General features: G+C 36.7%; 1 protein-coding gene across 1 annotated transcript; it reads right to left on the bottom strand.

The window, feature by feature from the left end:
- Positions 1 to 6,624: 6,624 nt before the first annotated feature.
- Positions 6,625 to 9,925, bottom strand: LOC145611858 (pectin acetylesterase 9-like). Its single transcript, XM_081667242.1, has 11 exons — positions 9,606 to 9,925; positions 9,440 to 9,522; positions 8,807 to 8,936; positions 8,404 to 8,483; positions 8,206 to 8,292; positions 7,965 to 8,089; positions 7,747 to 7,864; positions 7,568 to 7,645; positions 7,347 to 7,452; positions 7,072 to 7,220; positions 6,625 to 6,849 (listed from the first exon to the last, which is right to left on the bottom strand). The coding sequence occupies exons 1-11, from the start codon at positions 9,742 to 9,744 to the stop codon at positions 6,754 to 6,756; spliced, it is 1,191 nt and encodes a 396-aa protein (XP_081523368.1). The 5' UTR covers positions 9,745 to 9,925; the 3' UTR covers positions 6,625 to 6,753.
- Between the last annotated feature and the right edge of the window lie 4,338 nt (positions 9,926 to 14,263).

Below are 14,263 nucleotides of genomic sequence, written 5' to 3' on the forward strand. Positions count from 1 at the left end.
ATTATTTTGTTTCTTGGTTATAATATTTATTGTTATTTCTTGATCACGCCTTTTATACATGTTTAAAGGGAATTTGTACTTGTAATCACGCTTAATAAAATAATTAATAATCTTTTTTAGGGTTAATATGATTATAATTCAAGTGATCGCCAATAATAGTTTTGTTTGTGCATTAATATTCAACCAACATAGACTAAACAGGTTTAGGGTAAACCTAATGTTTGCATGTTAGTCAGAAAGTGCACATGAATACGAGAAGAATAAAGTAGAGGCTTATTATTAGGGCAGGTTCAATCTCTTTTAGGTTGGATTTATACCTTCATCCCCGAACTTCCTGTCTTGGTTCCAGACCTATTAGAGTTAACGATCTCTTGGATCGTTAAGGGGTGTAACCTTCACCCTGTGAACAGTTTACAAGTTCCTAAAACTTGTTGGCGACTCTTTTGCTCTAGCTTCCTTCCCTTTGGACGCCACCGTACTTTAGTGTATGATCACAGTGGGGTTCAAGTTTGGGGTAATGCTTGAAATATTCCCTACATTACCCACCACTTCTCTGTGAAAAAACCAAGCTAGACAAATATAAATCCAAACAAAAGGATATCCCACACATCTAACTAATCCAATTTCCCTAGTACACACTAAAAATTGGATAGTCTAAAATAAAAATCTCAAACACCCTAAAATTTGATTATGAATTCGATAAATAACAGTTCTTTATGACTTTTACAAAGATATAAATAAATAGAAACTAAATTGCCAAACTCTGATTGTTAAAATTGCTAGATTAAATTGCTATGATGGTAATTACTCCTTAATACACTACTAAAATTCGGCTAAATTGCGACCGTTTTTCTACGACCGTCTGAAAATTGGTCACAAAATATGAAATTTGCGACCGTTTTTTATGCAGTCGCAATCTTACGACTGCTTTGACAACAGTCGCAAATTTGCGACCGTTTTTATCCTTTTAGACGGTCGCTACGATGTTTGAACAATTAAAAATAATTTTAAATTAAAGTAAATTGTTTGTGACCGTCAAAGACGATCGTAAATGTTATAATCTGCGACCGTCACAAAGACGGTCGTAAATTTCATAATCTGCGACCGTCAAAGAGACAACGGTCGTAAATGTCATTATTTGCGACCGTCAAAGACGGTCGCAAAAAGCTTTTTTTTTTATGTAAAAAAAATCGGGTATAAAAGTACACCCATCTCACCCCAACCCTAATTAACTAACCTCACGCCGCTCCTCTTTCTCTTTCCTCTACTCTCTTTTTTTTCTTTCCTCTGAATCTCTGATTTACTTCCTCTTATCTCTCTCCTCTCTGTTTCCTCTCTTCTCTTCACCGGTTTTCGCCACCATCTTTCCTCCGCCACAATCTTCACTGGCTCTCATCCTCCTTAAAGGAGTATGACAGCGGCGGTTTTATTGGCGAGTTCGGGTTCGTTTTTCTCAATAAGTACATTTAATGGCTTTTAAGGTGGAATTCGACCATGAAAAGTCTAGATAGAGACTTTTTATGGTCGAATTTGGCCTTATTAAACCAAATTTGAGGTGAAATTCAAAGTTTGAGGTATGTTTTCATGTTTTTGATTTATTTTTTGTTTCGTTTTTGGTTATTTTCGTTTAATTTTTGGTTGATTTTCATTTCTTTTTTGGTTGTTTTGTTTGATTTTTGTTGTTTGTTTTTGGCCTGGTTTGTTTTAGTGGGTTTGATTTTGTTTTTGTTGATTTTTGGGTCTGATTTTCGGGTAATTTTCGTTTAGTTTTTGGTTAATTTTTGTTTCGTTTTTGGTTGTTTTGTTTGATTTTTGTTGTTTGTTTTTGGCCTAGTTTGTTTTAGTGGGTTTGATTTTGTTGATTTTTGGGTTTGATTTTCGAGTAATTTTGGTTTAATTTCGTGGTTTAATTTTCATTAATTTTTGGGTTTGATATTTAAAGTGAAATTTTTTTTATTTTTGTTATTTTTAGATTTGTTTTTCGTTAATTTTAGTTGGTTTAATTGGGTTTTATTTTCATAAATTTTATTGAGGGTGGCTTTTGTTGTGGCCGATTGGGGTTTTTACGGCAAAGGGTTGGGGTTTTCACGGCAAAGGGATGGAGATTGTGGTGGTTGGGTGATATTTTCAAGGTGGCTGGTGGTGTTTTAAGGTGGGTAAAGGTGTTTTAGGGTGGGTAAAGGTGATGAGGCAGGCTGCATTCACAGGATAGTGGGTGCGGCTTTTTCTTTTTTTTTTGTTTTTTTTAAACTCTTTGCGACGGCCTTAAGCGGTCGCTAATTTCCAGATTTGCGACCGCTTCGTATGCCGGTCGCAATTATATATATTTGCGACCGTCGTCCAAGCGGTCATTGAAAATATAAAAACGGTCGCAAAAAAATTTGCGACCGTCAAACGGTCGTAATTATTTTTTTTTGCGACCATATGAATAACGACCACCACATTACGACCGTTGACGGTCGCAATTAAGTTCTACGACCGTTGACGGTCGCAATTAAGTTCTACGACCGTTGACGATCGCAATTAAGTTCTGCGACCGTTTTTGCTATTTTCAACGACCGCCAAAGGCGGTCGCAATTTGGCTAAATTTTAGTAGTGATAAACCCCCGTACGTGATCAACACGCTATATAATGCCAACGATATTAGCATTATGGTGCTAATTAGTAGAACATGTATCTATCATCAATGTTAATTAATCACTATGCTTAATTAATAAAACCAGAACATCTGTAACTAACTATCTCTACCATAACAAACACAACAATTTGATTAATCTATACCCCACACAATACAACGGAATTAGATAGCAACTAATCTAAAAAAAACTTTCAATCAACCAACATCTCTAATTTTTTTACATAATCGAATCCAACCTATAGAGCATTATAACATACATCCTAGCTCTTCTAAGCTTTCCAATTGAGCACGTAAAAGAGCCACACGATCTCCATAGATGACACCATCTACACACAAATCAGAAGAGCTACTGAACCTGTAAAATACACCCATAACACAAAGTCAAATACAACAACAACAACAAAGAAGATAGTATTTAAAAGAACATAAAAGTCAACGAGAAAAAAAAAAAAAAAAAAAAAAAAAAGAGGATGATATTCCCCCCCCCCCCCATTTTTTAAAGGAAAAAGGACATTAAAGTAATTCAGTAAAGAGCGAAGGGTAAAAGCGTCATTACACTATTAATTTGAAATAGTAACACTTGTTGTGGCTTTTAAAAGGGTTGTAGATAGAATAAATAATAAGAATACTTGTCTTGCCATCAATATCAATATATATTATTAAAACTCATGGCAAGACATGATGTTTTGCCATGTGTCACCAATTTTGTCATTTAGCATATAATGTATCGCCAAATAATACCATAACATTAATTATTGAAAAACTCCATGCATTAACTTCCATGTATTTGTTAAGTTTAATTGATGAACTCTTCATATGCATGACAATTTCCCTTGGAATGTAACTCCTTAATAATTACACAATAATAAAGTTCATAAGAAATTAAAAATTACTCCATTTTTATTTTGTGCATTAACTCATAAAATTGTAATCATAGAGTAAAAGATTTTTGTGCATTATGGAGTAGTATATATTTTGACATTAAATTTATAATGATTTGATTTATCATATTTTTGTGATTTTAATGTAAATTAATTATTTTTATAATCAAATCAGCTCATACAAGCAACAAATTACTTAAGCTATTATTTTATTTTATTTTATATTTATTTTTAAAATAAAATAAAAAATAACTAAAAAATAAATAAAAAAAAAAAACACCACCACTTAAGCTCTCAATGACAAATAAGCCAATATATATATATATATATATATATATATATATATATATGACCCGGGATATCGCCCGGGCAAATAACTAGTCAGTAATAAAATACAAAAAGTGGTACAAAAACATAATTTCCGCACACCTTCATACAATAATGTTGATTTTAATAATTATTTTGGTGTTGGGTCTTAACTACTCGGTGACTATTCTACAGGTCAGGTTACACCGTGTGAGCTAGTCTTTAATTGAATATTCTAATAACATTAGTTTTGACTAATCTCAGGCTTCTTAGAAATTTACATGATACATTCTATGTGATTTTAATATGAAATCATGAAGTACTACAAGGAATTAATCATGGGGTAGATATTGAATAAATATTGGTTAAAATTATAAAACTAATATATAAAGCTAAACTTTTAGCCAGGTCACGAGGCAGCGACTTGGCGTTCTAACTTTTCGCCAAGTGTCGTGCCACATTGGATATATTTAAATAGGCATTATAAGATAAAAAAAAGTTAGTTTAGAATTCTATTTGGATATAATTTTAAGATAAAATTGTTAGTTTAGAGTTTTATTTTCGATAAATACCAATGTTTCAGATGTACAAATTGAATTATAATTTTATTTACAAAAATTATTAGATTATTATTTTAAAAATTCATATCATATAACTAATATATAAAGCTAAAATATAACTAATATATAAAGCTAAACTTTTAGCCAGGTCACGAAGCATCGACACTTGACGCTTTAACTTTTCGCCAAGTGGCGCGCCGCGTTGGATAGTTTTAGATTTCATAAGATTAAAAAGTTAATTTAAAATTCTATTGGGATATAATTTTAGGATAAAATTGTTAGCTTAGTGTTTTATTTTCTATAAAATACCAATATTTCAAAGGTACAAATTGAATTAAAATGTTGTTATAAAATTTATGATAAAATATAACAAATTGTCATAAAAGCACCTCAATTCCTAATTAATTTTGTATCAATGATATATCTAAAAATTTGACATATAGATTAAAAATTTATCTTTAATAAACAAATCGGGCATCGCACGGGGCACAAAACTAGTTGATATAATAATATTATTGCATTTGCATTTGTGAATTTTCAAATGATTTATTTGGGTCAGAATAATTTAAGTAGTAGAGTCGTGTATGTTGAGATGGATAGGTAGAGGTGTCAAAAGCATACCTGACCCGACTCGACCGGAAAAAAATATTCGATTTAGATTTCGACTTACGTATATACAATAATTTGATATGTGACTCAAATTTTAAAATTGACCTGATCTGATCCGACCTCATTAGACCCGTTCCAAACATCCAAATTAGCACCTCTAGTCATAGGGCGGATACAAGAAGGGTTCAATGGACTCACAGATTTTTTTTGAAAAAATTGTTTAATAATATATTTTGCGATAACTACTGATGTTGGTCTTTAGCACAGTGGTTATTTTTTTGTTGGGGTGTTCATCCCAAGTCCCACATGGAGAGATTAAAGAAGTGAGAAGCTCCTTATAAGTTAAAGCACACTCCAAATAGTTTGAGGCCTTTTGGAAAGGTGCCCAAAAACAAATCCGTGCGGGCTAGGCCCAAAGCGGACAATATCATACTAACGTGGAGTGGAGTGTGCGTGCGACCCATCAAGGTGGGTGATCCGGGCCTAACAAGTGGTATCAGAGCCGACGGTTCGGCTGGGACAATACGGGCGTTGTGTGTGGGACGGTTCCCTCAAATGTGTGACCCCGCGATTTTGGTGCCTTGTGTCGAAAGTCCTCCTGATATTGTGGCTCAAGCGGCGTGTCCCGTGGTGATAGCGGTGGTGCAAGATAATTTCGGTGGAGGGGAGACCATGAGTTATGTGGTCCTTGGTCTGAGGGAGGTTTGTTGGGGTGTTCATCCCAAGTCCCACATGGAGAGATTAAAGAAGTAAGAAGCTCCTTATAAGTTAAAGCACACTCCAAATAGTTTGAGGCCTTTTGGAAAGGTGCCCAAAAATAAATCTGTGCGGGCTAGGCCCAAAGCGGACAATATCATACTAACGTGGAGTGAAGTGTGCGTGCGACCCGTCAAGGTGGGTGATCCGGGCCTAACATTTTTTGCAACATTGAAGATCAATGTTTCGAACCCTCAAAGCCTATTTTCTTAGACTTTCAGACTGAATTTGTGGTGCTAGATTATTGCTTGTTCGTTGGGGTTTTTCCATTGATATTGATGCCTTGATTGATTATTGTCATTTTGTTGTGTTATTGATGTACTGTATAAAAGGCTAGAAGTTTGGGGTGGATTAACCCTCAGAAGTTTCAATAGATCTCCTGAGTAATGTAATCTCACTTTTTGTGTACAATAGGAAATTTGGGGTGGATGAACCCTCATGTTTCAATAGAAATAGAGACCTATTCTAATAAGAGTTTAGAATGGCCTGGAAAGAATGGATTCATCGATTCCATCAATCAGATATTAGGGAGAGTTTCAACAATTCCTTTTATAGGCCATGATTTATGAGATAAGAACATATGGCAAAAAGGGTGATTCTTGGGACTAGTAATGATTCTTGTGCTTTCTTTTCGTTGTTTCAATATTTTTGTAAATTAGTGCAGCATGTGTTGATTTAGCAAGAAAGAGTATATGCTTGAATATAACTGTTATATGTTTAAAATGAGTTGCGGAATAGTATGATCAATCAACTGTGAGAGATTTATTTGCTGGAGTAAGTGATTATGATGTATTGAAGCGCTTTTAAAGAATAAAAACTCGAAGAATGCTTTCCTAGTTTTTTCCCTGTTTTTTTACAATTCCAAACCCACACATCAGAATTCCTTGATAAAGTTTATAAATCTTACAAGCTCATTAATCTTCATCAATAAATTTTCTCCAAATCTTATGACAATTTGCCAAATAAAAATTGACGTCTATATATGCTGGTACACCATAATAAATTAATAATGACAGGAAGAATTACAAGGATATGGACAATCAATCAACTTTGTCACGTTTCGTTGGAAATACCAATCACCAACAGCTTCTGCAATGGTCTGCAGAATACACAGAGTATTATTAGTAGTAGTTCTTCAAGGATACTGCAGAAATCCCAACAAATGCAAATTAAACATGCAAAATCACATACTAATGTATTTAGCAAAAAAAAGGGAGTACATACATATAGCATTATCTACAATCTCAACAATCAACAATGCTGCTGTGTATCAGGATTCATTTGTTAGAAAAAAAACATGAAGAAAAGACTATCCAAGTACCTTGTTTTGGACTCTAGAGGAGTCAACGGCGAACCAAGTTTTCTGGTGGTTACTTTGGCAATGTGCAAAGCATGAATTTATATACATTCCTCCGTTTGTTGAATATTTATAAAAAGAGTTTGAAGCCTTGAGCATGTCTAGTCGAAAATCTGTAAAACATATTCCAAAATGTTATGTGAGTGCATAATTAATTAAGTTGATTTTTGCATCGTAGTTTCATTAACTGAAAGTATAAGGATTGAAAAATGGTACTCTAGTAAGGAAATATATTAAACCTTGTAGTATCTGAATTTGACTATCAGTGCAACCTGATACATTGTTTTTGCAATTAATCCATCTTCCCCCAGGATCAGCCGAAGATGGTACCAAGATGTTATCCAACTGCCAGAGTATATAATCAATATCTTATACGAGTACTTCGTAACTTTCTCTAATAAGATAAGTTCAATGAATTTATGAAATTACAGTTACACAGAAGTTAAGAGGTGTAAAGTACCTGCCATGTATCATATGCAGAGTTTAAGACAAAAAGTGGAGTCTTGATGTAACTCAAGAAATATTGTGGAAAGAAGCACTGATAAGAAAAATGAGACATGTCAAATTAGAACCTTATAAATGTAAAAGCAAATTAAATAATTATTATGTGAATACTTCAAGCAGTTTGCAGAATCATACTTGCTTAGGATTGGTTTGAGAACTGGTACAGTTTTGGTTCAGATTCTTTTCTACTCCTTGAAGAGAAACGACGTCATGGTAAAAGGATATAATAGTGTCGTTCTTGGCTACATCATTTCTGTAATATGGATGGATGATAATGAACTGAAATCTGAAAAAATATGGCAGGGGAAAAGAAGGATATAATATGCAGGACATGAGAATATAAGATGACTTACACGTCCAAGAAAAAACCGGCATCACTGATACATTTGACAGTAGAATTTTCTGGTAGATAATTGGAGAAGTTGTCACAATGCAGAAACACTGCTAAACCCCCTGCTGAGCAGCCAGAGAGCAAAGCCTGCAGAGTGCAGATCAGAGTATGCGTAGATGTCATATGCCAATCATTTTCGCAACATGCTAAGAAGTTTTTTACAGTTAATCATAGTTTTTATTTTATCTCAGTAATCTATCTACCTTCTCTGCATGTGCCAACCCTTTTGGAAGAAGATCAGAAATTATTGCCTGCCAAATTTTTTGCCCTCTGAAGTAAAGCAATGAGGTCTGCCCAATGTTAACATGTACAGATTAGGAAGAACAAAAAATAATTTCCTATAACCGTTGAGAACTGTACAGAAAATGATCTAAAGAGAGATATGACTGAAACATATTTACCCCATTGTCAAACTTGGAATCGCCAGCAAAGGAAGCTCCATCACAGTATTTAAGCACAACGCGATTCCAATTGTAGAAGTCTGTTATTGACATTACATGAAGCATTATGAACTAAAAATCGCGAAAAAAAAAAAAAAAACTTAATATGTGTAACATTAAATTACTTTCACATCATTTTTGGCTTTTAAGTTACACAAGTCCTATGCTTCAGGTTATTTTTTCACATAAAACATGTCATTCTAGTTACTAAGATGGCAAAGCAAGAACTTGGCTGATCAATTATAACTGCATTATGATCATCATTGCATGAATATGAATTGAAGAAGAATTACATGACAAATTTGGATCCCAAACAGACAACGATACCAAACACAAAATAAAGAAGTAGGGAGTAATTATGAACCTGGGTTGAGGGATATATTGTTGCTTAGGATCCCAGAAAAGACTTCCACATTTTCCATGTAGTTTGAGGATCCAACATCAGTTTTCGTCCTCGCCAAGCATGACTGAACATCATTGCACCATCCACCACCCTACCAAATCATCATGATATACATCAAGTGATCGATCGATCTCCATTCTCAAAGCTAGCTAGGATTCACCAATAAACTAATTTTTTTATAAAAAAAACAATTTATTTTAGGGTCACTACTGTTACTAATTCCAGCCTCTATCTCTAAATAAAAGTCTCAACCCTCCGCTACGGAGTACAACTAATCAAGGCTATTTTAATTTTTCTTGATATAGAAAATTCAAGTAAAGCTTTTCAACCCAAAGTTATGCATTGCCGTACTAATAAAATCACCTTTCATAGAATGACCTATTTTTGGTTTTTAATCACTCAAAATCTTCTTGACAAAGTTTTAAACTGGCTATCACTGACCTATCGCAATTGTCCTCCTTTATCTAGGTTTGGGACTGGCAGCAGGAAACCTACTGACCGAGCTTTTTAAATCACTCATAATGTATTACTAAAATCACTAACACTTAATTACTAATGTAGAAATTAACAAAATTCCGATATTCTAGAAATCACCTCAAAATGCAAAAGCCAGTTACTTGCACCAGAACCGAATCCTTGGCTGAAACGATATGCAGGTAAACTCCCGTCCAAGCAATCTGCAACCAAATAATTAATTGCATGTAAGGGTAGTAACATAGTTTTAAGTAGTGTACATTATTGTTTGAAAATTAAGACTTACATGCTCCAAGACCATTTGCAGTGGTATTTTTCACCATTGTAATGCCCACCAAAAGTTGATCAGGTACTTGTGAGTAAGTACACCGCGGTGCGAATGTTAGCAGGAGCAATACAGCCACACTTAGCCTGAAAACCATCATTTTTTTTACGTACAAAAACAAATTTCTAGTGCTTAAAGTTATGTTACAAGGAGAAAAGTTGATCCGCTCAATGCATGAACTAGAGCAAGCTATATATGCCTATATATATATAAGTTGAGGAGCATTATAAATGTCCAAGATCGGGGATAGGAAGATGGAAAGATAGGAGGAAAATGCTGTGCTGCGCCAATTCAAATTCCAAATTTAAGTTTCTAGCCCAAGATATGGGTTGATGTATGAGTACGGTTGACTTAGTTGACTTAGTTGAATTACAAGTCAATTAATTTGGAGGAGGGTTTGGTTTGGACTAGAAAATTCAATTTTGTCATTGAGCGTTTGGTTTGATTTGGACTAGAAAAATCAATGACAAGAATCCGGTCAAAGGACCATATTATAAAAAGACCTTATTTACAAGGTCGACCATTTAAAAAAAAAATTCTGACAAAGTTACCTACGAATGTTCCAAATACAATAGAAAAACGTACATAGGAAAATAGAGGGTTATTCCAGAAAGACAGTATTAAATAAATAAAAAAGAAATAAACATCATGTTACCTTGAAAGCGTAGTATATTAATGGTGGTAGACGTCAAAGTATTGACAGATCCGGGATGTGGCATATTTTGGGCCAGTCTTCCCCGTCTGGTTTCTTGCATCTATCCTTGAGCTCAGGGCTGGAACCTATAACTTTCAGGGTCGTGAGGGAGGTGAGGTGGCACATTTCATCTGGCAGCGATTTGATATCACAGCGAAAAAGAGTGAGAGATTGAAGTGAGGTCAAGTACTGAATCTCCTTTGGTAGTTTTACCTCTTTGTAGAATGAAAATTTCAAGGAAGTAAGAGAGTGAAGAGATTTCCATGTTATTCCCAGATTCTCCAATCCCCTACACTTCCTGATCGTCAGGTCACGAACAGATGAGGCGGCGCAGCTTTTGAATCCCTCTCTAGTTGTTCCCAAATCTTCAATATATATTTCCCACAAACTCTGTAAATAGGGAATTGAAAACGCAAGAATTATCTATTGACAACTCCTTCAAAGAGATTGGAATGTTTTGAACACCACCTCCTCCAATACAAAATGTCAGTGCTTCTGTTAGGCCATAATTTGTGTATAGCTATTGGGCCGTGTACATATTACGAGCCCTAATTTAATAGGTTGTATATATATGTGTTTATACACTAATACGAGACATACGATTCTATTCTCTCTAAACTCTCTATTATTGACATGGTATCGGAGCTAAATTCAATCTAAACCCTAAAAATCCTAATTTTTTTCACTAATCTCTATTCTCTAATCATCTCTATTGAATTACTCTATACTCTGATTTCTGTTGAACAATGGAGCACGACTCAAAAATTGATCCTACATCCCCTTTTTACCTAGGTTCGGGTGATCAACCCGGAAATCTGATTTCTCATGTCATCTTGAAGGGTGACAATTATTTAGCATGGTCTCGTGCGATTACTCTGTCCTTGAAATCTAGAAGAAAGTTTGGCTTTGTTGATGGTACCATCTCCAAGCCGAGTGAGAAGAAAAAATTGCTTGACTGGGAAACCGTGAATTCCATGTTGGTGTCGTGGGTTTTGCGGGCAACGGAACCGAAACTTGCTGCATCGATCCCTTACTTTGAAGAAGCACAGAAGTTGTGGGATTACTTGGCAAAACGATTTTGTGTGGCGAGTGGTCCTAGGCTTCAACAATTGCGTGCCGCAATAATTGATTGTAAACAATCGAAATCGATGTCTGTTGAGGAGTATTATGCAACTCTCATGGGTTTGTATGATGATCTTAATCGCTTGAAGCCACCGCGTGGTTGTGAATGTGGTAAGTGTGAATGCAATTTGGCTGCCCAATTTGAATTGGATAGGGAGGAAGAACGCTTGCACCAATTTTTAATCGGCATCGACGATGAGAAGTATGCTCTGGTGCGTACCAACCTTCTCTCCCAGCAGCTCCCTCCCTCTGTTGACCGTGCCTATCAGGCCTTGCTTCAGGAGGAGCATTCTCGCGCCATTGCTGCCACCAAAACTTCCACGACCGATGCTCATGTTTTTGCTCTACCCCCTGATCGAAGGCCTTCCCAATCACCGTTTCGTGTCGACAAATCAAAGCTTTTCTGCTCACATTGTAAACGTGCTGGTCATGACAACTCGGGGTGTTTTATGCTTCATGGTTACCCCGAGTGGTGGGTCGAAAAATACGGTAAGAAAGGGGGGGTCAGCAGGGGTCCTCGTTTGTACCTGCTGCTGCTCGTGCCTCATCTACTGTTGCTGCTGCTCGTGCCTCTTCTTATGCTATTTTTTCCCCTGCTCGAGCCAATGCAGTGGTTTCCTCCCCTGCCTCCTCTGTTCTCTGTGCTTCCCCTGCTGCCACGGATTTCAGCAGCTCCATGGTTGTTGCTAATACCGTGGGCAGCCCTTCTATGCCTCCTCATGATACTCTTGCTACACTTTCCGAGCTACAACCCGAGCATGTTCGAATGTTATTGAACATGGTTAATAAACAACAACAGGACAAAATGACGGGTGAGTCTTTTTCTTTGTCTTGGATAGTGGACACCGGAGCTTCTCATCATGTTACCGGTGATGCTTCTTGTTTGGTGGATGTACACTCTATTTCTCCTTGTCCCGTGGGTCTCCCGGATGGGTCTCATGCTACGGCTATGACTGAGGGCCGAGTATTTTTGGCTGATGGAATCATTCTACAGCATGTTTTATTTGTTCCCAAATTAACTTGCAATTTAATATCGGTTTCTAAGATGATTGATGACTCACATTGTTTTGTCCAATTCACTGACTCTTTATGTGCTATACAGGACCAACTCTCGGGGAGCCTGATTGGAGCCGGTGAACGGATAGATGGACTATACTATTTCCGGCATGTTCCTAAAGTATGTGCGGTGACGGACAAGGGTTCTTTCGAGTTGTGGCATCGTCGTATGGGGCATCCGTCAGACAAAATAGTCAAGTTAGTGCCTGCTATTAGTAGTAGTTCTAGTAGTAAATCATTAAATAAAGCTTGTACTGTTTGTCCGCAAGCTAAACAAACAAGGGATAGTTTTCCTGATAGTGATAGTAGAGCTAGTCGTATTTTTGAAATGATTCATTGTGATCTGTGGGGGCCGTATAAGACACCTTCGTCTTGTGGTGCTCATTATTTTTTGACGATTGTTGATGATTATTCTAGAGGTGTTTGGGTCTATTTATTGAATGACAAAACCGAAGTTTATTCTTCTTTTTGCTCTTTCTTCGCTATGATTAAATGTCAATTTGATGTTTCTGTGAAATGTGTGCGGAGTGATAATGGTACGGAATTCAAACCCATGCTTCCTTATTTTGATACACATGGCATACTCTTTCAAACTTCTTGTGTTGGTACACCACAACAAAATGGGAGGGTAGAGCGTAAACACCAACATATCCTAAATGTGAGTCGTGCTTTAATGTTCCAAGGCAATTTGCCGATTTCTTTTTGGGGAGAGTGTGTCCTTGGTGCGGTTTATTTAATTAACCGCACTCCATCCCTCTTACTTGCTAATAAAACCCCTTTTGAAATCCTTTTTCACAAAGAACCCAATTTTGATGAGTTACGGGTGTTTGGTTGTCTTTGCTTTGCTCATAACCAAAAGGCTAAGGGTGACAAATTTGCACCTCGAAGTCGGAAGTGTGTATTTGTGGGTTATCCTCATGGCAAGAAGGGTTGGAAGGTGTATGACTTGGAGACGGGTGATATTTTTGTGTCACGAGATGTTAAATTTCATGAAAATGAGTTCCCATTTAAGGATAATGTTGAGCCAAATGCTTCTCATGAGAATGCCGAACGGTTGTCTAATATTGATAATGTGGTCGATGATGATTTCTTGGATGATCTGGAGCAAGTGCTCGAGCTTGGTGAGCTTTCCCTGGATCACCCACCTCATGGCAGCAGCCCGGAGCATTCCCCACACCCTGCTGTCCGCAGCCCTCCTGCGGTGCCCTCTGCCGCTGCCACGGTTGACAGTCCGGATGGTGGCACGGGGGCCACTCCGGACTCCTCTTCTTCTACCTTGGATCGTGCTCAACGCTCTCGTCATGCCCCGGGTTGGCATAAGGATTATGTTGCACATTCTATCTCTAGTCCATCTATCTCATCTCGTTCATCGTCTACTCCATGCTCCTCAGGTACTCCCTATCCTTTAGCACATTTTGTGAATTGTGATAAATTTTCTGTGCGACACCGTGTTTTTATTGCAGCTGTTGATACTATCACTGAGCCCCGGAATTTTAATGAGGCAATGAAACATCAGGGTTGGAGAAAAGCCATGCAAAATGAAATTAATGCTCTTGAAAATAATGAAACTTGGGTGATGGCCAAATTGCCTCCGGGAAAGAAAGCCTTGGGATGCCGATGGGTGTACAAGGCCAAGCTTAATTCTGATGGTAGTCTTGAGAGATTGAAGGCACGTCTCGTTATATTTGGTAATCATCAGGTTGAGGGTATCGACTATAACGAGACTTTTGCCCCTGTGGCGAAGATG

The sequence above is a fragment of the Chenopodium album genome, chromosome 3 (assembly GCF_948465745.1).
Source record: "Chenopodium album chromosome 3, dcCheAlbu1.1, whole genome shotgun sequence".
NCBI classification, from domain to species: domain Eukaryota; kingdom Viridiplantae; phylum Streptophyta; class Magnoliopsida; order Caryophyllales; family Amaranthaceae; genus Chenopodium; species Chenopodium album.